This window comes from Vicugna pacos, chromosome 8 (genome assembly GCF_048564905.1).
Source record: "Vicugna pacos chromosome 8, VicPac4, whole genome shotgun sequence".
NCBI classification, from domain to species: domain Eukaryota; kingdom Metazoa; phylum Chordata; class Mammalia; order Artiodactyla; family Camelidae; genus Vicugna; species Vicugna pacos.
Genome location: NC_132994.1, coordinates 54,261,405 through 54,284,108, shown reverse-complemented (window position 1 = coordinate 54,284,108; position 22,704 = coordinate 54,261,405). Strand labels below are relative to the sequence as shown.

The 22,704-nt window shown below is 38.7% G+C and overlaps 1 protein-coding gene across 3 annotated transcripts in view; it reads right to left on the bottom strand.

Moving 5' to 3' along the window:
- Positions 1–22,704, bottom strand: part of PDE7B (phosphodiesterase 7B) — a 289,001-nt gene that overhangs the window by 119,045 nt on the left and 147,252 nt on the right. Inside the window, exon 1 of one of the 3 annotated variants that reach the window (XM_006200081.4) lies at positions 17,515–18,204. The exons of the other annotated variants lie outside the window; for them this stretch is intronic. Coding sequence (XP_006200143.2) covers positions 17,515–17,752 — 238 coding nt within the window. The 5' untranslated portion in view covers positions 17,753–18,204. Of the gene's footprint in view, positions 1–17,514; positions 18,205–22,704 lie in introns of those variants that run through there. 3 annotated transcript variants of the gene reach the window in all.

Below are 22,704 nucleotides of genomic sequence, written 5' to 3'. Positions count from 1 at the left end.
TCTGAAACCTCACAGGGAAATCTAATGGTTTTTCTTCAACATAACTAGAAGACATTGACCTCTGCCAGTTTCATTAGGAAATGAGTTATTATGTTGATATCCTTATAAAACCCCTGGTTTCTGAGAAGTTCCTCTCCCTATGGTGCTTTGGAAAGGTCTGCTGCTTGTCAAGAGTGATCAGTCTTGATTCCTAAAAAGCTGTGGCTGGAATTCTAATAGCAACATGTTATGAATTGGCTTATTGCATTAACAAGTAAAAGATTCCTTGTGATTAAATAGGTTTTTGATGTTAAGTGGCCATTCAAATCATAAATAATTGACTACTCAAAAATGAGAACACAAGATTCTCACATTTTAACTTATTTTAGCTAAGGATTTAGTTGACAACCGAATACTTGCAAATTCAACATGCTTTTAGAAATTACTTTTGCATGTACTTTGACCCAACCAAACCTTAAACTCCATTTCTCCACCTCAAGTTAATCAGAACATTCTGGCAATTGCATGATTAGAGGTATTACTTTTCATTGTATACACTGATGTGTAATGGATGAAAGTTTGATTAAAAATTGTAAGTAAAGGGTACTTTCAAGATTATTCCACTGGAATCGTAAATATAATTAAGCTAAAATTCTATTCTATGACTTTTCCCATTTTATTTATGACTCAGAGTAATGCACCTTGGATGAGGGAATGTGAATTGAGTAAGTGCTCCCTGGTATTCAGTGATAAATTAAAAAAGCAACTTAATATTTCTGGGTGATTATTAGAAATGAGTAGTGTGGGGTACTAATCATGAACACTTATAGGGGACTAACTATGTACTAGCAGTATGCTGGTTTCTTTATGTGAATTATCTGACTTAATCTTGTACCATAATGCAGTTTCTACTGTTATTTCTATTTTACAGATGAGAAAACTTAGGTCCAAAGAATTTAGTAAAGATACAAAGGAGTCTGGCTCCAGATCCCATTTCTGAACCATGATAACAAACTAAAGAGAAGTATCCCCAATGACAGGGCTGAAGAAGGGGGTTGTAGGGAAGTAGGCAGTTATGAATTTTTCATAAGATTAAAATAAAGGAACATAAATCAGAACCACAAACCTTATAAAAAATGGAATCTACTCCCAAAGAAGTTGAGATGTGAAGGCTCCCCGAGAAGCGCAGCTCTTTATAGCCTTTAACTTTCGGCTTCACAGGGCAACAGCAAACAAACAACGACCAGAGAAAGAACTCAACAACTTCGCAGGTGGCCCCAGAAGCCTTTAAAGCACATTATCCTGAGTTGAAATAATCTTACAGCAGTGGGGATAGAGCACACCTGTGTCTGCATGCACCTTGGGTAGCCCTTCGTTCAAGCTTGGTTGTCAATTAAAGTGCAAGGTTGTTCAACTTGATAAGTTTGGCAAAGACTGATAATATAAATGTATCACAACTGTTGATGACTAAGGGCTCACCTTGACTGTGGTGAGAGGTCAGGAAGAGCAGCTCAGCTCTAAGTTCAAAGATCCCGTACGTAACAAGTCTTTCTAGTGCATTAGACTCCACCTTCTTCTAGTCTCTGTGCCACATTTGGCATTAACGAGCTCAGGCCTCTTTTTTCCTTTTTAAACTCCATTGTTCTTTTTAGAAAGAAGGTGTTCCTCTGCCCAGTTATGCCCCCTCTCATCTTTTAGTCCTTTTCTCTTTTCCTTACTTATTTTGCAAGATCATTGTCCAGTATATTAGACTTGAACAAATCAAGAGCTTGTTTTCTCTCTGACATTAATCCGCTCCCATGCACACTGGTAACCCTCTTTGGTCTGTTTATTTGGAAGTGGTCTCAGAAAAGATGTCTAGACTGCAGCTCTGAAGACACTTAGCACCCAGCTGCTCATCACTTTTGCCCTGAATAGGAATAAATCCACCTGTTTCATACTTACTGTGCTTCCTTGACTATAGTATTTATTGTTTAATCTAAACACATAACATTCTTTTCAATTTTCCAAATCCTTGGGAAGTATTAAAAGGGTTTTCACTGAGCAGAATGTTATGCAGTGTGGGAAATGGGTTCAAACAAGATAAAAAATACATTCAGATATTATTTATTTTGAACTTTTAATACAACATGTATGCTTTGAGTGTCTACATGGGTACATACACTGAGGAAACTGATAAAATAAAGGGCTTAGTTGTGGGACTAAAAGCAAAGACTATCAGGTAGAAAGTCTGATAAAGACTCAAGACTAATCTGTGAGTTAATTAGGATACTTCACCAATTACTAATGTGTACTTAATTAGAGCCAAGTGTCTGGCACAACCAAAGGTAAATATAAAAACATTTCTACCATCTAAGAGGAGGCATTTGCTTCTTAATTTTTCTCTTTCCATTTTAATGATTATAATGGCAGGTACGCCCATTATGAGATTAGTAGAAGTGTTCCATGTTCCAGGGGCTGTCCTCTGACTTCAGATATTCACAAAAGCTGAACTCTTTGCTGAAGCTTGCACTTTCTTCCTGAGGCTGCACTCCTTCATTCTCATTCCCCACAGTTACACACAGGTTTTTGACCCCTTATTATGTCCGACCACCCCAAAGCCACCATGGGGCCACCTCACTTTTGGCTCCCCAATGAGTAGTCTCTTTAGAACCATCTTTCACTGAGCGAGTCTGTCAAACTCTACTGGTGGCACACCTCTGCATATCTGCTTAAACTCAAACTCCTCAGAAGGACATCCTCCACTGTCATACAGAGCCCTCATCTAGGGAGGGTATAGCTCAGTGGTGGAGCACATGCTTAGTATGCATGAGGTCCTGGGTTCAATCCCTAGTACCTCCATTAAAAAAAGTAAATAAATAAATAAACTTAATTACCTTTCCTTCAAAAAATAAAGTAAAAATAAATAAATAAGTCTATAAAAAACTGTTTAAAAAAAGTAAGCATGCAAGCTAACAAAAAATACAGTTAAAAACAAACAAAAAAAAGAGCCTCCACACACCCATTGCCGGGAAAAACACTTTTCTTCCCAATGACAATGAATACTGTAATCATTCTGTTTCCCCTTTATCTTGCCTGGTAGGAAGTTCAGATCTCAGTTTTGCTCAGTTACTTTGTATATTTGTTTTCCTTCCCTCCTACTTTACTATGTGATTTTTGTCTTTTATCTGGACAGGATGATTTTATGTCTTTGTGTACGTATGTTTTATTGTAACCTTCTTATAAGCTTACACATCTTTTTGGAAATAGATAAATGTGTAAATAAGTTCTTATCCTTAACCTTTTATTATTTTAAAGTTACATGTAATGCAATATCAATTTAAATCTTGATTTCACCTCTTATCTCATTCTCTGAACAGCCTGTGCATATACCTCTGCTTATGATCTAATGGTTGAGGTCCATAGTGCCGGTTCTGAAGTTATGAAAACTTTTCATAGGGGAGTGTATTTCCTGTGTCATTTATATCTAACCAACCCAGAAATATTTTATTATTGTGGAACGGAGGTGGTGATGCCCCAAGGAAAGGTGATAATGATGATGATTTGAGTTACTGAATACTTTGGCATCCTTTCAGTACAGTAATGTATCTTTTAGTATACTATCAAAGACTTTTCATAGTCATAGCTTAGTTGTCAAGACTGGAAAAGTTAAACTTTGGGAAGCAAACTCCTTCTGAGACAAACCAGAATGAGTTTTCGATGTCTTCCTAACTGTCAGCTTCATCCGAGATTTATAATGCACTAAGCCAGCTGAATTGGCTATAGGACCAATTTAGAAGCTCTGTGTAATGTCTTCGAACACCTTAATGTTGACATTAATCCGTAATTCACAATTTCAGGATATGCTTCTTGGGGGAAAGAGAGGAGGGCAGGGGCAAAACAACAATGCGAGAGTTCAAAAAGGTTGAAGATGCACTTGGGGTATTTGTACTGGCACTCCAGAGCTCACGGATGCTTGGGATTGCTTATCTGACTTATCTAAACTGCTGACGTCAAAAGAATTAGGCTAGAAATCTTATGATTACAGCTTTTCTTGTGATCTTTTCTGGTATTTCCTGTTTCCTGTCAGGCCAAATATACTTCGAGAGGGGGTTATTTTATGGCATCTCACCGTTTCTGCCTCAGCTAGAGCCAGAGGTATCGGGAGCACAGAGTAAAAATAAAGAACAACATCAGAAATCTCTGTCCACCGCCACCCGCCTCACAAGACACTGACATTTCTTTTTAAACATCAAAAAAAGTTTCTGGACTGGTTCAGAGTAGGGTCTTATTTTTAATGGAACAAGCTCTATTGTTCATTAAAAAGAAGAAGCCACTTCAATTGTATTTCTAACTATTACCTTATTTGGGTGGCAATGAGCAGGCAGGCTGTGAATGGTACAATGCAGGCAGCCAAGAAGGTTTCTGAGAGAAGGGAGAGAGAGTTTCAGAAGAAAAAGGAGAAAAAATGGCCACTAAAAACTACACTTTTCCTTTGGAAATACAAAAACCTTCTAGAAGAAGAAGAAGGTTGGGATGAGCTCTATAAAATCTTGCCTCAGTGTTGCTAAAATCTTTACCTTGCTTTCTGTGCTCAGCACTATGTTTGCAAAGAGAGCCTGAGGGATTGAGAGGTTAATCCTCAATAGTTTAGGGGCAAATGTGCTACAGACCCAAGCTTGCAACAGCCACACGCACTGGCCCTGTCTGCCCCACCCCGCTGAAACTCTATCTCTAAGCAACAGGCAGAGAGAAGCAGAACTATGGAACAGGATCACAGGAACACTTCATTTGTGATGGTTTAGCAACCAGCAGCTACCATCTCTACCTTATATGTAACTTCCTTTAACTTCACAATTCTGTTTAAATTTTCACATCTCATCTTCTTTTCTGATGAACAACTACATTTTTAGTATATTGCAGGTATTCTAGGTGGGGAAATTCACAAAGAGAGAACTTGGGACGTGCCCACAACAATTTATAGTCTAAGTATAAAAACAAGAAAAATACACATATACATACGCACGTTAAGAATGTATTAATGGGTACATATATGCTTATGGACATATATATGTGTGTGTGTGTGTATGTGTGTGTATAGTCTTGCTTGTATAAGATGGACTCCACACCCTTATAGAATGCAAAAACAGAGATGTTGGTGCATGAAAGTGAAAAGGATGGAAAATTAGATTTAGAGAGATTTTCACATAAGGAGGCATTTATGGAGTTGGGAGGCTTAAAGCTTGGACCATGGCAGGTAGCATGGCTGAGTCAACAGCATGGCTGGGCATCAAGGAACCTCAAATTGTCTCCAAGTATATTGTGTAATCTCCACGTATAGTTAGCTTTCTCATTTGAGAAAATGCAGTGATTTAACTAGATCTTAAAGTCATTTTCCACTATAAAATGCAAAGACTTATCTATTTTCCACTTAAAAATTTTTAATGGTTCTATAAAAGTAAGAGATTTCTTGTTCATATGCAAACTGGTTACATTAATGTTGTGTTTTTCTGTTTCCCACTATGCTTTACATCAAATATCAGTCCAAGTTAACTTGACTAATCTCCATTTCTCAATCATTTTTCGCTTTTCTGCTTTTGTACCATTCATGTTAAGTCCTTCACCGAGAAAATCACCTTGTCACATCTTGTTGAGATCTTAAGCATCTTAAAGACATAGCCCACCATGATCAGCCCACACAAAGACTTCGTGGGTCATTCTAGAGAGGGGTGAGTTAACATCTAGCCCTCATGGAATATATATCACACTTGGTTTGTATTTGAGGAAGTAGTTTTATCTAACACACAACATTATGAGCTACACAAAAATTATGTTTTTCTTACACATTTTTCTCATCCATCTTGTGGTACCTAGCCTTGAAAGAACTGCTTACTTAGAAAAACATGGCAACCTGAAGACAGGAAGAAACATGACTTAGCCAGTAGAAGGGATAGACTGTTCTGAGACTGTGAGGATACATTGTGTCAGGCTTTGACTCTAGGGAAGAGATGAGCGCAGATGGAATGGGAGGTCTGGATGGAAGAACATCAAGGATATAAATCCTTCAGGACAGGGTGGTGTCAAATGGTAAAGGGCACTGGCTTGGTGATTTGTATATTATTTCTTGTGGTTCTGTGTAAAATACTACAGTATGTGGGAAAGGTGATCTGTAAGTTAAAAAAAATTCATCATCTCAGATTTCTCAATATCTACTAAATATAGTCAATGAACACCACATTGGTAGTTCAAAATCCATCGGTATCTTTACCCCCAAGTCCAGCTCTCCACCAGCCATTGTTGCTAGAGTGACCTTTCTAAAATGTAAAATATCTCATTTCCCACTAAAATTATTTGAAGCCTTCTCGTTGCCTGGAGGAAACACTCTTTAGAAAGGCAGGTGAAACCTCTGGTAATCTGTCCCCCAGTCTGCCTTTCTGGTCTCATCCCTAGGCCTCTTCCTGATACACTCCACACTCTGCATTCCCCAGACTTTCTCGCATTTAGTTCTACTATTCTTTTTCCTGGAATGTCCTACATTTCTTTCTCATTTGGAGAAATGTAACTTACTTTGAATGGTACCTCAAAATCAGCTCCTCTCTGAAAACTGCTTTAACACCCATAATACTGACGGAATTAATCGCTCCCTTGTGTGTTGGCACAGACTTTGTATATGTACCTCCAGTATAACATGTCACCTACCTAGCTTGCCCTGTCTAATTATCTATCTATCTATCCATCCATTCATTCATCTACCTACGTCGACTTTGTTTCATGAATTCTATTTTCTAAGGAACCAAGACAGTGTCTGACACATGACAGTCACTAAATAAACTTAGTTGAATAAGTAGTCTTGGTCCTTCTTCAATGTTCCCATAGAGTAGTATTTCTACTCTATCTTAAAACATGTGCCATTCTGCCTTGATATCAGTGAGTTGTTTATGGATCTGTGTTTTCTAACAGGTCATAATATATCTTCTTTCTGTTTTCCTCCCAGGTACGTAGAAGAGTGCTATGCACTGAATAGACACTCAAAAGATAATTATTCAATTGGATAATTGAATAAACCAAGAAATGTGAATTACTTTATTTCCTTTTCTGAATAGGGTTGTAAATATAGTCTCAACTTCTTCTATTTCTAAATTGGGAATAAATTTCTATTCAACTGACATTTATTGTATAGTAGAAGATGCTAAATATTTGTATGTAACAATGAAACATCCTATTCCCATTCTGTGACCTCCTAGAGTGTTTCTAATTATTTTTGGAGTGTTTAAGACATTTTCAAAAATATTTTCAAAGCAAAATTTGTTTTAGTCTAATTTTGTCTATTCACATTCTACAATGCATTTATCACCAAATCGAAGAACAGGGCATTTCACATTAAAGAGGGTAAAAATCATTTGCTTTAGAGTTTATACATCCAGTGAATTCCCAGCTCTTGATTTTATATATCAATTTAATTAACAAGAAAATATTTTCTTTTGTTCTACTGTAGAATCAGGGACTGATCCAAGAAAAACAGTGTAGAACTCAACTAATATTCAAAAGAAATAACAAGGGCAAAAAAAATGTATCTAGAGAGGACAGTGGAGGAAGCATCAGTTTCTCTGTATCAGCCACCATGGACGAGGTGATAATGATTCTTGTTACAACACTAGAAGAAAATAATGATCCCTGTTACAATGCTGCAGCCCTCCTCTTCATCCCAGTACAGTTCTCCCATTGCCTCCCACCCCATCTTCTCCCTAAGGGCCAGGTGCAGAGAAAGGAGAAGAACTCTCAGAAATTTCCAATTACCACATTGAAGCAATGAAATGTATCAGACTTGACCGGAGTGCGATGCACTGCATGATGATGATGGCATTCCCAATTTGCATTAGATATAAAACCTCAGCTTTCAGTGTGGGGCCTGATCAGAAGGTGTGACTTGTACACATCCTGTTTTGTACACTGCAGTCATTCAGCTGAACTTTCCAGTGTCAGAGCCCTGAGATGACTGCTGTGATGCATGTGCTTATCTTTTTAAAATTAATTCTTATTTTTTTGGAAGGGGAGGCAATTAGGTTTATTTTTGTTTATTTATTTGTTTATTTCATGGCACTGGGGAATCAAACCTGGGACGTCGTGCATGTGAAGCACACACTCTACCACTGAGCTATACCACCCGCCAAGTGCATATTTTTAAAATTGAAGTATATTTGATTTACAATGTTGTGCTAGTTTCTGGTGTACAGCCTAGTGATTCAATTATAAATATATATATTCATTTTCATTATAGGTTATTACAAAATACTGAATATAGCTCCCTATGCTATACTGTAGGACCTTGTTGTTTGTCTATTTTATATATAATAATTTGTATCTGCTAATCCTGAACTCCTAAATTATCCCTTCCCTTTGCATGTGCATATTGTAAGACAAAGAGAGAGAGGGAGTAGAAAGGGGAGAATGACTGAGTTCAGTACACGCATGGGAATGTAACTGAAATAAATGCTACTGAGCATGAAGTACTCAAGTGCAAGGCTCAGCACATGGTAGCACAGCCGGTATAATAACGGAGATCATGTTTTTTGAAAATATCCACGTGATTTTTCTTTTGCATTCTCTTGTGTGTATCTTCCCTGTCCACCCCACCAGAGGCATCCACTGGGGATGATTAAGAATGCTATAGCAAGAAGGAAAAGAGAGAGAGGAAGTCAATATTCATCATTTCATCCTCAGAGTGAGGGTTTTTGTTTCTTCAGCTTGTTTGTTTTTGTGTGTGTGAGTTTGCAGCAGAAAAATGACTTGAGAACTGGTCTTTGTGGAAAGATAAAGGGACTCTACATTCATTTATTAGGCCTCATTGACACTGAGAGGTAGGCTGCGGATATGGTTTCTTGTCCCTTCCACATGGAGGCTTCCCTCTCCTGGGAAGGAGGATATGGCCCAGAATAATGCCGTCTACTCCTGATACCTTAGGGAATGATGGGCAAGGGGATCAAAGACAGAGCCCAGCGGTCAGATGGACATGTCTTTGTCTCCCCATCTCAGGTTGGCACTTTGCATTGCATGTGGTAGAAACATTCAGATGAGCATGGGGGAGCCCGAGATTCCAGACAGTACATTCACCAGATAGTACCTTAGAGAGGAGCAAGGGGAGGGAACGTATTTATCTAGAAGTCATTTAATCCAGAAGAGACTGACAGTACCTTGTTAGCGAGCAAGTTCAGATTTTCTTATTCCTCCTTAGGGTGGGTTCAAGAGGAAGATTTAATTACTTGAAGGAAAGAAACAAGGTACATTTATTGCAATTTGAATGTGGAAATTTGAGATCTCTGTGACAAATGTTTTGAACAGTGGCTGTTCCTGCTTCATTTCTGTATGTGTTTTTGATTACACTTCTTTTTTTTAAATTGAAGTGTAGTTGATTTATAATGTGTTAATTTTTGATGTGCAGCACAGTTATATATATATTTATATTCTTTTTCATATTCTTTTTCATTACAGGCTATTACAAGGTATTGAATGTAGTTCCCTGAGCTATACAGTAGGACCTTATTATTTATCTATTTTATATATAGTAGTTAGTATCTGCAAATCCTGAACTCCTAGTTTCCCAGTTTATCCCTCCATGTTCCCATTTTCCCTGCTGGTAACCACAAGTTTGTTTTCTATGTCTGTGAGCCCATTTCTGTTTTGTAAATAAGTTCATTTGTCTTATTTTTCAGATTTCACATATGAGTGATATCATGTGGTATTTTTCTTTCTCTTTCTGGCTCACTTCACTTAGTATGATTACACTTCTTATGCTTGGATCCAACTTCTTTCCAGTGACCTCACCTCACTTCTTTCCTTTGGTACTCTTTGTTTCGCTCTCCACCTGCCCCCTTCTCTTTTCTTTCTCAGTCATTTTCATCTGCAAATTCTATCAACTTTTTTGAGTGAGTTTTTGTCACAGATCCTCTAAATGAATTTGTCTTTGGGTTTTCTGAAGTACTCATCAAGTCTAAAGATTTCTGTGAAATACACATGTGCCATCCAAAAACAAGATGGAGGAGAAAGCAAGAAAGAGAATCTTGTGCTTTGGTAAGTTCATTCCAGAGGTTGAGGATCGGCTGAGGATTCAATGGGAAAAATTCTAATGATTGTATTATATGTGTTATTACCCTTGGTTATTTAATTTTCTTTTTCAATACCTTGACTAAAGATTTACATTCATTTCCATTGTATCTCTCACTTTGATTTTATTTTACAATTTTCTGGCTTTTTTACCTCTCAATTGCTACTACCAGGTACATGCAACAGCATGCTACTCAATCTCTCTTGAAATTCGTCCTTTTCTCTCTAGGGATTTTGTTTTTCTGGAGTAGTTCCGTTGGACTGACTTTTAAGGCCACACACAACTAAACCTTGCTTTGTCTTTGTCAACTCTGCCTGCCAATTGTACACAAGGCCAACTTTTAAATTTTATCTTGTTACTAATGATAAAGACTGTGACCTACAGGCTTTTCTGTAGGTCACTTAGCACTTGCGTGAGAGCCCAAGTAACAAAATGCTTAGGACAGGGGTTTGGTTTATAATCTATAAAATATCATTCCTCATGGATTTTTTTTTTTAGGTGAGAAGAAGTACTTTCTGATAATTTTGTACTTTGAGGAAATTTGAGACAAGTGCATAGATACAAAACTGAACTCTTGGGATGATCTCTTAACATTTTCGAGATTGAAGTCAGTTCTAAAAAGAAATACATGGAAAGACAGAGAGAGAAATAGAAAAACAAAGAATAAAGTCTATGTTGTGTGTACATCTAGGCTAGGGCATTGTATTAAATCACAAGTACTTTGAGCTTTGCTCCATATCATATTTTTAATATGATGGTATATACCTACTATACTATGAAGTGTATTGATAATTAAAGGCTGAAAAAATCAGGTAATGGAAAAGAGCACACATTTTCAGTTGCTTCTGTGAGTTAAAAAATTAACTTGAAGCCTTTGGTCGTCTAACAATAAAGCTTCTAAACTTTTCCTTTTAGAAATTAAATGCAAAAGTCAGTGCTTTGCTGCCCAGTTAAAACAGCCTTGTTTATAAAAAAAGAAGAAAGAAAAAAGAAGTTGTTTCCAGGCAAAGAGCAGAGGACGCAGGAATAACATCCCTCATTCAGCTCTGTCCCCTCAAAAGCTCATTTGTAGGACCAGGTAAACACACACCTTCCGTATTCTATTTTTGAAATTACGTTGAGGAGTATACAGGCTGTTATCTGTAAAAGAAGCGACTTTTGAAACTTTAGTTGATGTAACATGTTCCAAGATTCATGAACAGAGTAATTATTTTAAAAGTATATAAAAGCAGGCATAATTTAGATGCATTTACTCTAAAACTTAATAATTATCAATGACAACTCCTCTAAATGAAGAGAGAACCGTCTCATACTAGTTTTGCAGATACTTTATACCTTTTGAATGGTTCTGAAATTCACTCTTGTGTATTCTTTTCTTTTACTTTAAAAGCTGTAATGACTAATCCTGATCTTCTGTCAGAATATAAGTTTAAAAATGATTCCATTAAAAGGAAGAACTAAAATTCATATTTCTTAAATAATCTGTGCCTAGGGAAAAAAAATGTTCATTCAGGCATTTAATGGCAACTTGTAAGCTACTTTATTCCTTTTGATAATCTTCTTTCTTTCTTTCTTTTTTTTCATTTATCAAAGTGTATTGAATGGCTGACATGTGAAAGATGCTAGGGAGAACACAAAGAAAATAGAATGTTCTCCACAGATTCTCAAAAAAGCTGAAAATCTAGGAGGGGAGGAAGAAAATATACATTAATTATAATAAAATAGAGTGATTTGCCTGTGCAATAAATACAAAGAAAGTTCTATAAGACTTCAGAAGAGAAAGGCACACCCTTCCTTGGTAAGCTCAGAAAGACTTTGCGCAGGGAATAGCATACAAGTGGGGTCTTAAGGGATGGCAGAAGTTGACATGGAGGGAAGTAAGTAATCTGAGGCACTGGCTACAATGAGCAGAAAGCAAGTAGGAAGCTGTGGGATGTTTGTCCTGTCTGGGTGGAATATAAGTGCTTAGAGGGCAGTATGACAAATGAGATGGGAAAAGTGAGCTTTGAATGTAGGATGGTAGAATTTGGATTTTCTCTGCAGACAATGGAGAATCATTGGAGAATTCTGAAGAGTGGGGAGATATATTCTGATTTTTCTTTTGATGTTATTGATCTATATCACAGAGTAAAGAAAGAAGAAGGGTAGAGAGAGTACTTGAGTTGGAGGCTACTGGCAGATAATAGACCAAACAACATGAGTTTTGGCCAAGGGCCACGCAACTGAATACAAAGAAGGCAGTGACTATGAGATAAGTGGTTGAGGCAATAACAGTACCAATAATTATGAGAGTGGACATTTACCGAGGATGTAGGCTCTTTTTCAGGCACACTTTTGGTATTATCTCATTTAATCCTCACTTTTTGCAAAGCTGCTGCTGTTATTATCTTTTTAAAGGAGAGGAAACCAAGGCATAGAGAGCTGAAGTAATTTGCAGAGTTCACACAGTTCAGCAATAGAGAGGCAGGACTTAAATTTTTTTTAATCTCAACATTGCAGCGATACTCTTAACCGAGCTTATAGACTTGGAACCAATTGGAAATTGGAGAGCTAGAGGGATCAGTTTTGAACCTGGGTTTCTGCAGGAGTAATGCCATTTATGTAACCTAGGAAGGCAGGTTGAAGAAGAGGTTTAGCTCAAGGTGAGATGATGTGTTCCGGTTTTCACTCAATTTTGCATTTGCATTTAAAGAACAGACTGAATTGTCAATGATCATTACCCAGTACAGCTACAGACTGAGTGCAGGCCAATGTTCAGAAGAAGTAGCTTTAGAAAAATGTTATGAATTAATGTCATTTACTGTTCAGACTAACTGATTCAAGGCAATTTGTCCTGCTTTGAATGAAGTTATTAATATTAAAGAGTATTTGAAAGGGTGCTTGAATGTTTTAGAAGTGTTTTTTAATCTTACTGGCCAATTTTTATAGCCAATACTTAGTTGACCTAGAGGTTTAAACTAACAAATGCTTGTTTTCACACTGAAGTTCTAGATAGAATTCTGATTCATAAATTCAAAATCACTGTTCTCTCATTAAGTGTTTGATTCCTCCCTGAGTTTCTGGTGCCTAGCAGTCCCTGGTCTACACCATGCATGCAATAAATACTCTTTGAATTATAATAATAAAAATGTTCATTCTTCACTATATTTAATTTATATTTGATATTTAAGATATCTAAAAACAGCCCCTTTGTCAATTGAACTGTATAGTTCTGGAATCAGTGAATTGTTTCAGAGACTTTCTCTTCTGAAGTTGTTTGATTTTCAGGGCTCATTATAAAGCGAAGTTCTGAAATTTTTATTCTCCTTGAAGGCACGACAAGTTACAATGGCTATGGGGAAAACAAACACTTTTTTTTTTTTGGAGAAAGGTATGTTTTACATATTTTTGTAACCAAAGGATATTGAAATGGAAACAAGCTTAATAAATAAGTAAAATATCATGCAAAATTTACGGCAGAGATACCAAAATGAAAGTTAAGATTCACAGCTGCAGAATTTGCAGTTATTTGTTTGAATTCTGAAATCAAATTATTCATTCAACTAAGACTAAGTCCAGCTAGGGGATGTCTAGTCTTAAACAGGTTACTGACTAGAATCATAATTAGGCTAATATTTGCACTCACAGCATTTAAGAAACCAGTTATTTATCCCCTATCCTTCTTCCCTCTCCTCACTCCCCACTTCTGGGCATGCTCTCACCACCATGCTTTAAAGCTTATTTTCCATTGACAATAGATGGGAAATCTCCCCATAGGTCTTTCCAGCACTGAAATTCAGGACCTAAAACTAAAGCCCAGAAAATAAGTTTAAAAATGTAACAGAGGCACAATCTTTGACTTATTTTGCATGGTAGTATTATTTTTCTGGTTTGATCAAGCTTTATATCGTGTCATTAATTTCCATGTTTATCCATCTACATATAATCAATAAAGCAGTATCTTGGTTTAAATTTAAATTACCCAGCTTGGGTCCCAATCATGTCAGTTTTTTTGGACTAGGGTTGGATGATTGAGATGATCTGGGTCTGACCCAATGTCAATGTGTGACTCTGAACAAGTTGGTTAGTCTCTAGCCCACTGTTTGCCTCATTTGTATTCGACTAGACAATTGGACCATCCTTTGTTCACCTCATAGAGGGAAAATGATATGAGTATTAATAAAATTAAATACTATTTGACACAACATTGTAAAATGACTATAACTCAATAAAAATGTTTAAAATAGATAAATAAATAAATAAATAAATAAATAAATAAATAAATAAATAACCACATCTGATTTATGAAGGAAAAAAAATTAAATACTCAGGTACAAGCCAATGAACTAAGCTGATGCTCCAACTCTGGGTATGCTGATAAGTTCCAGAGTCCCTCTTCAGGACAAACAGTGCTTCTGCCAATGCCCAGCTCAGGGCTGGGAGGGGTCACACCCAGATGCACACGCACCCAGAGGAAGAGCTCCTCTTCTTCCTGTTCTGTTCCATCTCTCCTCCAACCTATTGCTTGAAAAGTCACCATTAGTCTCCAGCAAAGATGTTCACACATAAAACCTCCTTCCTCCCTGGCATTTCCTTGTTCTCTTCAGGGGACCCTACCTCTCTGTCTTCCATCACTCACAGTTCAGTCTATTTATGCACTTATTTTCCCACAAATCCTTTTGCTCTCTCCCTTTATTTCCTAAGCAAAATTTCAGAAGACTTTTCTATTTCACTTATGAGATACAAAGTTCCAGTCTTGCCAAAGAAGTCTGAGTAAAAATAACGATGCCCTTCACTAGGGAAAAGAAAAGCTGGAACTTTTAAAGTTAAATGCAACTTACTAAGAAACAGGGATGCCTGTCTCTAAAGTTCTCTAGACTGTTGGTTATCTTCAGAATTTCTGCAATTTCATGGTTTTTAAAAACGTAAACCTATTTATCTGTTATCACAAGCAGTTGAAATATACACAGAATGCTAGAGTATTTAATTTTCCTGTTTTTAGTTATTAGTGTGGCTAAAATTGTGTGCTACAAATGTAATATGTTAAGTTCCTACAGGTAAAGATGATAAAGAAGAGGGAATAAATGACTGTGGAGGAAGGCTGGGTGGTGGGGATGAAGATCAGGAAAGCTGTCATAAAGACAGGGATGCTTTGAGTTGGACTTTGTAGTTTGAATACAAATGATCAGTCGCCTGAGTTTAAAAAAAAAGACATTCCAAGCATAAGGCGAGGCTCAGAGGCGGGGCACCTCTTGATGCATTTTGAGGAGCAGTAAATTGTTTTGTGTTTCAAAGTAGAAACTGAGGGTTCTGAGGCAGAGCTCAAATTTGAGAGAGAAAACGAGTGTTATTACCATGTGTCTTGGTGCTTTTTGAGGAAGTTTCTATTCAAACCCCTGTACACAAACTGAAAACAACCTAAACCATCTCTTTCTAAAAATGGAAAAATGCCAGACTTTTGGTATCTTCTACAAGCGTTCCTGAGACCCTCACCATCATGGTGAGAATGGCACAGAGCACTTGATGTGATGAGGAAATGCAGCATCAGCAACAAGACAAGAGAAAGAAAAGGACAATTTGGAGAGTGAAGCAACTTGGGGCTTTATTGTCCAGCTGCACATGTGGAAGATAAGGGCTTTATGTACACACCAGGATGGGTGAGCCCCTCGCCTCCTTGAGAATGGGAAGGCAGGTAAGGGGGAAGAGGAGGCAAGCAGACAGCCTTTGGGGAGGTGTCGAAATAGAGTCTGCCTCCCTGCAGGCAGGACGAAGGGATAGCGGATCAGGGTGCATCCTCCCTGGAAACCAGTGTGGCTGCTGAGATATATTCCACTGAGGGTGAGACGGTGGTCTGGGGCATATTAAGACTCAACTAGCTGAACTTAATAATGTCCAGAAGAATGTTCCTTTTAAGTGATTAAAAAGTTATAGGAGTTCTGTTTTCTCTCTGTTGTACTGCTTTTTCAGGAAATTAGACACTCACCAGCATATAATAGAAATGATAATATACACGTATCTCTGCAGACATGCTAACATCTGTTGAATTCGGTAGTTTTACCAAAGGCGTAATTTGAAATATGCATTTTAATCATTTAATATACTGAAACAAACCAAGAGCGGTAAAAGTTGAAGTGTCATAATTGAGTTTTCTGCCCAGGTGGGTTTTTCCATTTTTCTTGTACTCACATGAAATATGGGATGGCTTTAGCATTACCTCATTTTTTCTGACCAAGACCCATTTTCTTGGGCATCCCCCAACTGCCACATAAACCTCAGTCTCATTGGTTTCCTTCTCTTTCCTAAGTATTCATTGTTTACTAGAGACCAGCACAGTGGTTTTTTAATTTCTTTCAAATCTTTTTTTCTGCCCAGAGCATTTTTTTAAATATTGTTCTTTTTAGATTATTAAGCAACTTAGGAAATATTTCTCTATAATTTATTAAAAACAAAATGGTCAAGTTTTGATTTCCTAGTGTCTTTCCATGAGAAAAAGAGAGGTAATTTTTGGTATAGCTTTTCTGTCTAGTCCCCCATCTCTCGCCACCAATGGCATGTCAAGATTCCACTGCATAGAGCTGGCCAAGCCTTCAAATGCATAAACACACGCTCACATTCATTCTTCTAAAGTGTACCACGGCTTTCCAAATATCTACCAACATACTGCCCTAAGGAAGAGCACACCCTGCATTCTAAGAGTTTACAGTGTTATTGGAGCCCCCTGGGATTTTTCACAGGGATCCTAGGTATAGGTCTGTGGTGTGGTACCCACTGTTAAAAACACAGCAAAGTTCTCCTCAACCGTCCCAAGCACAGCGCATTCTTGTAACGTGACAAAGCCCCTATGAATCACCATTTCCACATTTGCTATTTGAGCTTTCCCGGTATCAGTGGGGAACTTTGTATTATTGTCATTTGCCAAAAGGGGAAACTGAGGCAAGGAAGTTTATGAAGTTTCTCACAACACAAAAAGCTTCCAGGCCAAACTCAGTCCTGGGAACATTTGTACATGCTGTAGTTCCATAGCTAACAATGAAAAAACATATTTTACTTTGTATGAAGCATTACAAAAAAAGCAACCCAAGAAAAATATTCTCTCAGCGATAACTGACTTGTCAACAAGAAACTGCAGAAGCAGGATAGACTTTAAAGAGCACCCAATTTCATCCTCCCTTTTGGGGACTGAAGCTTAGGAAATTTTACTTGTTTAAGCCACAGGACAAGCAAGTGACAAGCTAAGCCCAGATCCCAAGTCTCTCGATTTTCAGTCTATTAATGCTCCTCCAACCAGATCACATTTAATTTTAACATGCATTTCTGTCATAGAGCAAACATTCATTAATCACAGCCCTCGGGACCTATGCTGCACAGTTCGTCTTCCTTCCTTTTCCCATTTTTATGGCTTGGGCTGTCCCAGGAAGGGACTGAAAGTCACCAGACTTGGCCCTGTTACCTTTCACACCTCAGAGCCCATTTACCTGGAAAGCTGTGGAGAGCATCTTCATTCTCCAGAATGCCTCTCTGTTTGGTCGCCTGCAGCTCACTTTGGGATTTCCAAACCAGCTTTACCATCCTGATCATCTCTGGCAAGTCCCAGGGCAGCGGCCCCTGCTGGCACCCCGGCCGGCTGCCCGGGGAGGATGGCAGCACACCTTCGGGGGCTGGCCACCTTCTGCCCAGCTCCGCCGAGTGGAAGTAGCGCTGGAGCACAGGCATTCTGCCCTGTTCCCCAGAAGAGGAGGTAGGGCTGCTGCTGCTGCTGCGGCGGCGGCGGCGGCGGCGGCGGCAGCGGCGGCAGCGGCGGCTGCTATCAGAAGGGAAATGCTTCCCAGACAGGGGAAGGCGAACCCCCGGAAAATCCTCTCCAGCTTCGGACAGGCAAGCCTCCTCCAGCCTGTCACAGCCTCCCTGTCCCTCCAGTCCCTCCACAAACCCTGACGCCGCGAGCGACTCACTTCCCAAGCTTTCTCACTGGTGAGGACTGTCACTGTCCTCCTTCCTTCGAGAGAGAATGCATCTCCCCCCTTCTCTCTCAGGCACTGACTTCGCAGCACTTAATTAATCCCAGGCTACAGCTGGAACGACAGCAGAGGGGAAAAAAGCCATCGAGGTTTTAGCCTTTGCTTTTTCCGTTCTTCTGATTTATCTGTTTTCCGTTCTCTTTTGGGGCTTGTCAAAGTTTGTTAAGTGGCTTGTTTAGCCCCTGAAGGACGGCAGGCAAAGAAGCTGGGGGGGGGGGTCCCCCTTTGCCAGCCTCTCAGAGGGGTCCTCCGGAGGCCAATTCTCTGAAGGTGTCAGGTAAGGAGTCGCCCCCGTGGTGCCGGAAGCCTAGAAGATTCCCCGGCTCCAGCCCTGCAAGCCCGAGGAGCTCTCGGAAAACAGGGGAAGCCAGGCACCCGCACAGCCAATTTACAGCTGCTTCTTTCTGGAAGGTCTGGCCGGGGGCCACCTTGCCTGTCCACTACGGTCTGCTCTAGGCTGGGGTTATTCCGAAGGCTCTTGGGTTGATTCTCGGCGCCACTGTTCACACACTCCCCTCCTCCACGCCCCTCCCCCTTTGCTGTCATTTGGTTCTCAGTAAACTTAACTGGGTTTTGGCCTCTTAGTCAAATCCCTTTGTAACCTCAGCTGCCCTTCGGCTGGAAGGGAAATAACACTGAATCACATTCCAAAGCTCTCTCTGAAAGAAGTGAATTAGGGGAGCATCAACTATGCTGTACACCAGAAATTAACACAACATTGTAAACCAACTGTACTTCAATTAAAAAAAAAAATCCTGCAAACATCCAGTGGGGTTCCATAGTCTGGACACCTAGCTCGGGATGGTTAAAAATTTTTTTCAAAGAAGGAGTAATCATTTCCTTTAATAACAATTTTAAAGGCTATTCACTGAGGGCATAAATGACAGTGCAAAGAAAGGGAAGAAAGTGTTGCAAGTTCACCCTCCAGAGACAGAGCACTGTGGACATAATGTTTGGGCCACTAATTGCTACCCCCTTCCACTGACAGTGGTTTGGTTGAGGGAAATCATGGGCCACGTGTCTTGGATCCGGAGGCTCATAGATGCAGGCACTCACCCTGGAAGTAAGAACCCCTACCACAGAAGAGGACGCCCCCTGGGGCTAATGTGAAAAGCCCTGGACATAAATGAAACTGGGGTGGTATTGTATTTGGCACTTTTGCCAGCAAATTGGGTTTGAACGAACAATTTGAACTTGGACGTTCACACGGAGAGCTCCTATTTTCTTGGGGAGACCACTGTAACAATTCCATCTTTCTTTCCTTTTTACGTCTCTGCATGGCAAAGTGCTTTATTTCGCTTGGCATTTTATTTTGTTGATGTACAATCTGTTGCTCCTGTCTGCGTCCCTTTTGGGACTGTTTTATTATACAATCATTTGATGTTTCTTTAGGGGAGAGAAGAGGGGACTTAGGGGAGAAGAGAAAGACCATTGTAGGGTGTGTATTATTTTCAATGCCCTCACCTCATTTTTGAAACTAGCAAAGGCTACTGCAATTTTGTTGTTGTTGTTATTATTATTTCTCTAAACCCGTGGTTAATAAGTTTAGTTTTCCACACTGAATTAAGTGGCTTTTCTTTTTTTCTGGATGGAAAAGTACACTGGCAAACCTACTGTCTCTCTTAATACGTAAAACCTTTTTTACCTATTAAGGTCAGCATCCTTTAAGGATATAAAACAATAAAAGACATTTATGACACTGATGCTTGGAAATTTCATTATTAAAATATTGGTCAAACAACTCTTTCTACAACAACCAGATATTCATACAGTCCAATTAGGGAATAATCAATGATCCACTTATGAGAAAAATGTGCCTTTTAAAAACTTCCCTCTTTGTTAAGAGATGAAAGGATTTAAGTGTAAGTCTGACAGTTCCACCACTTTTGCTGGCCCTCCCAATTCTTACCTTACCCTTCCATCAGCCTGGGGCATCCAGGCTCTCTAGAACTGAGACAATTTTATTTAATAAGCACAGGTAGACTGTTGTATTTTATTAGCATATTTCCTGAATAATGTCTTAAACTCACTCCTCAGTCACAAACTTCCTTGACATAACAACCAAAGAGTTTCCTAAGTGTTTGACTATTTTTATTTTTGTTCACTTATTTTGCAATAGTACTTAGCATCAGGATATCCTGACCCTTGGAACAAAGGGGTTAAGAACAAAGAAAACAAATATACGATATAATATGTCACATACACTAATATATTAAGAATATAACTCTTCATTGCACAACTCTTCAAGAATGACTTTTTAAAAGACCAAGAATATGCTTCCATTGTCTTCTCTAGATTGTTTTACACATCTCCTCATAAAAATACCTTAAAGAAGTTACAAAATGTTGACTCACTGAACATGAATACTTCCTAGTGGAAATGTATTAGGGCCAAGCAAATACCATCTCAAATTTTCAAAGAGGAATCTCCTTCATTTGAAGGTTTGAAAATTGAAAATTTTGCACAATTAAAAACAAAAATTCTCCCCAATATGGGATTATCTTCATCCCAAGGTAGAAGTGCAGAAATACCACAAGGAAGGTCATTCTCATGGTATTTCTGGCTCACACAGAAACAGGAAGTACAGGAAATCTTGCGAGAAAGCTTGGCTCAGGAGATTTTTGGCTCAACTGCTGGTTCAAGAGATCCGGACAAATTAATGAGATGCTAACACTTGTCAGACTAAAATTACTTACTATACTTCACAAATTCTCTAAAAGGCTCTGTTACATTTCCTACCTAGCATCTTAGAGGCTGTGATCTCTTTTGCCTTTCAGATAGTTACTTTAGAAGATCATGCCTGTAAACCTATGATTTCCCCTTACCCAGGAAACATTATTCACCTTGAGATAGTGTTATACCAGGGATGGGGAGAAGGGGCTGATGGGGAGGTTCTGTGCCCAGAAGTGTCATGGAGCAAAGAGGTCCCATCTATGTGACTTGTAGGATTCTTACAAATTTTAGTATCCATAACTAATGTGCTACAAATAGGAAGTTTAAGACAGATTTTCAAATAACCTCATTTTTTTTCAGGCATTATGAATCAACTTAACTTTCCATGAAGAGGAAAATAAAGTAGTTCTCTTCTTCTTTATGCGACAGAAATGAAATGAGAACTAACGAAGTCAAAACAGCTTGTTCCAATGGATACCTAGTTCTATCAAAAACACTTTGCTGTGCATTTGCAGCTATAAAAGAAAGAACTGATAACCATAGTGCTAAAGTATATGGCCAAGAAAAAAGATTCAAAGACATAATGGTTTAGAATCTGGATTATTTTAAAGAATTTCCAGGGTTCTGGGGGTTATGCAAAAATCTTGTAGACGTAAAGCTGTTCTAATCGCTAGGCAGATAAGCCCTCATTCTATATGATTTTACAAAGAAAATAGTAATAATAATATTTAGTATTTCTAAGCATTCTAGAGGATGTGCATTTTTTAAAATGGAAACTTAGAAATATATATTCATTTGAATTTTAGATTATTTTGAGTCTGTCAATAGATCTCACAAAACTTAAACTTAATTAATAAAAATCTTCTTACTCAGATATTTTGGAAGTACTTCAAACAATTTATTAACCTCCATCCTGCTTCTATATTTAAATACAAATTTCAAGCCCTTGAGGGAGTTTATTCATTTTGTTCTGGCCTTTTTTCTCCATCAGTTTAAATTCGGATGTGTAAACACACACACACACACACACACACACACATGACCACCCGGGTTTCACAAATGCAATTCAAATGAAATTCAAAATGAGCAAGGGAGGAAAAACAGGTCTTTCAACTTTGTTTAATGTAGTCTAAGTAGAAGAAGCTCAAACAATTTACAGTGTCCTTCAGGACAAATAGCAGTGTAATAACTTCGGCCTTAACTAATCTGGAGGAATAATGCCAGCAAGAAGTGGAAAGGACTTGGTCTACAGACCGACCATAGAAGGCAGCACATATTTCCATTGCCACGTGGAAAAGGAGGAGAGTGGTGGGGCAGGATGAGAAAAGACGGGGGGGGGGGGAGTGGGAGGGGGCTGAACTGACAGATTCATAGTTCGATTTCACAACAGGTTTCTAAACTACAGCCGATTGTTCCCTTATTCACTCGGCAAATATGTATTAACAGCTAGAGCAACAGCAGAGGAGAGAACCTCCTGTACCAGCCCCTGGGTCTTTTTTCAGGGACTGGGACGTGTCTGGCCTCCCCCACCTCGATTCTGGTTTTCACTATGAGTTATATCTTCTATTACTTTTCTTTGGACATTTAAAGAGAGAAACCAGAATGTTTAAGCTGGCACCAGACCTCTGTCCTGGCTCTTAGATATCTAACTAATGCTAACTTTACTGTCTCTTGACTGTTAACCCACAGCAAGTAGCTTTGATATAATACCGAGTCCAGTAACACAGGGATTGAGAACAAAGTGGCTGGAAGACTGGATTTTCTCCATCAGGCTCCTCCTCCCTGCTGAAGAATAAAACCTGCTGTTTGCTGCATGATGGAAGACCTGATGCTTTACTGTGTGATGGTGGCATCCTCGGGCTGAAACCTCTCTAGGATTTCAGAACTTATTTCTGATTTCTAAAGACTGTCAGTGGTGGTGGAGTACACTTGTAATTTCATGTTCGGATGTGTCACCTTCTTAAAAAAATAGCT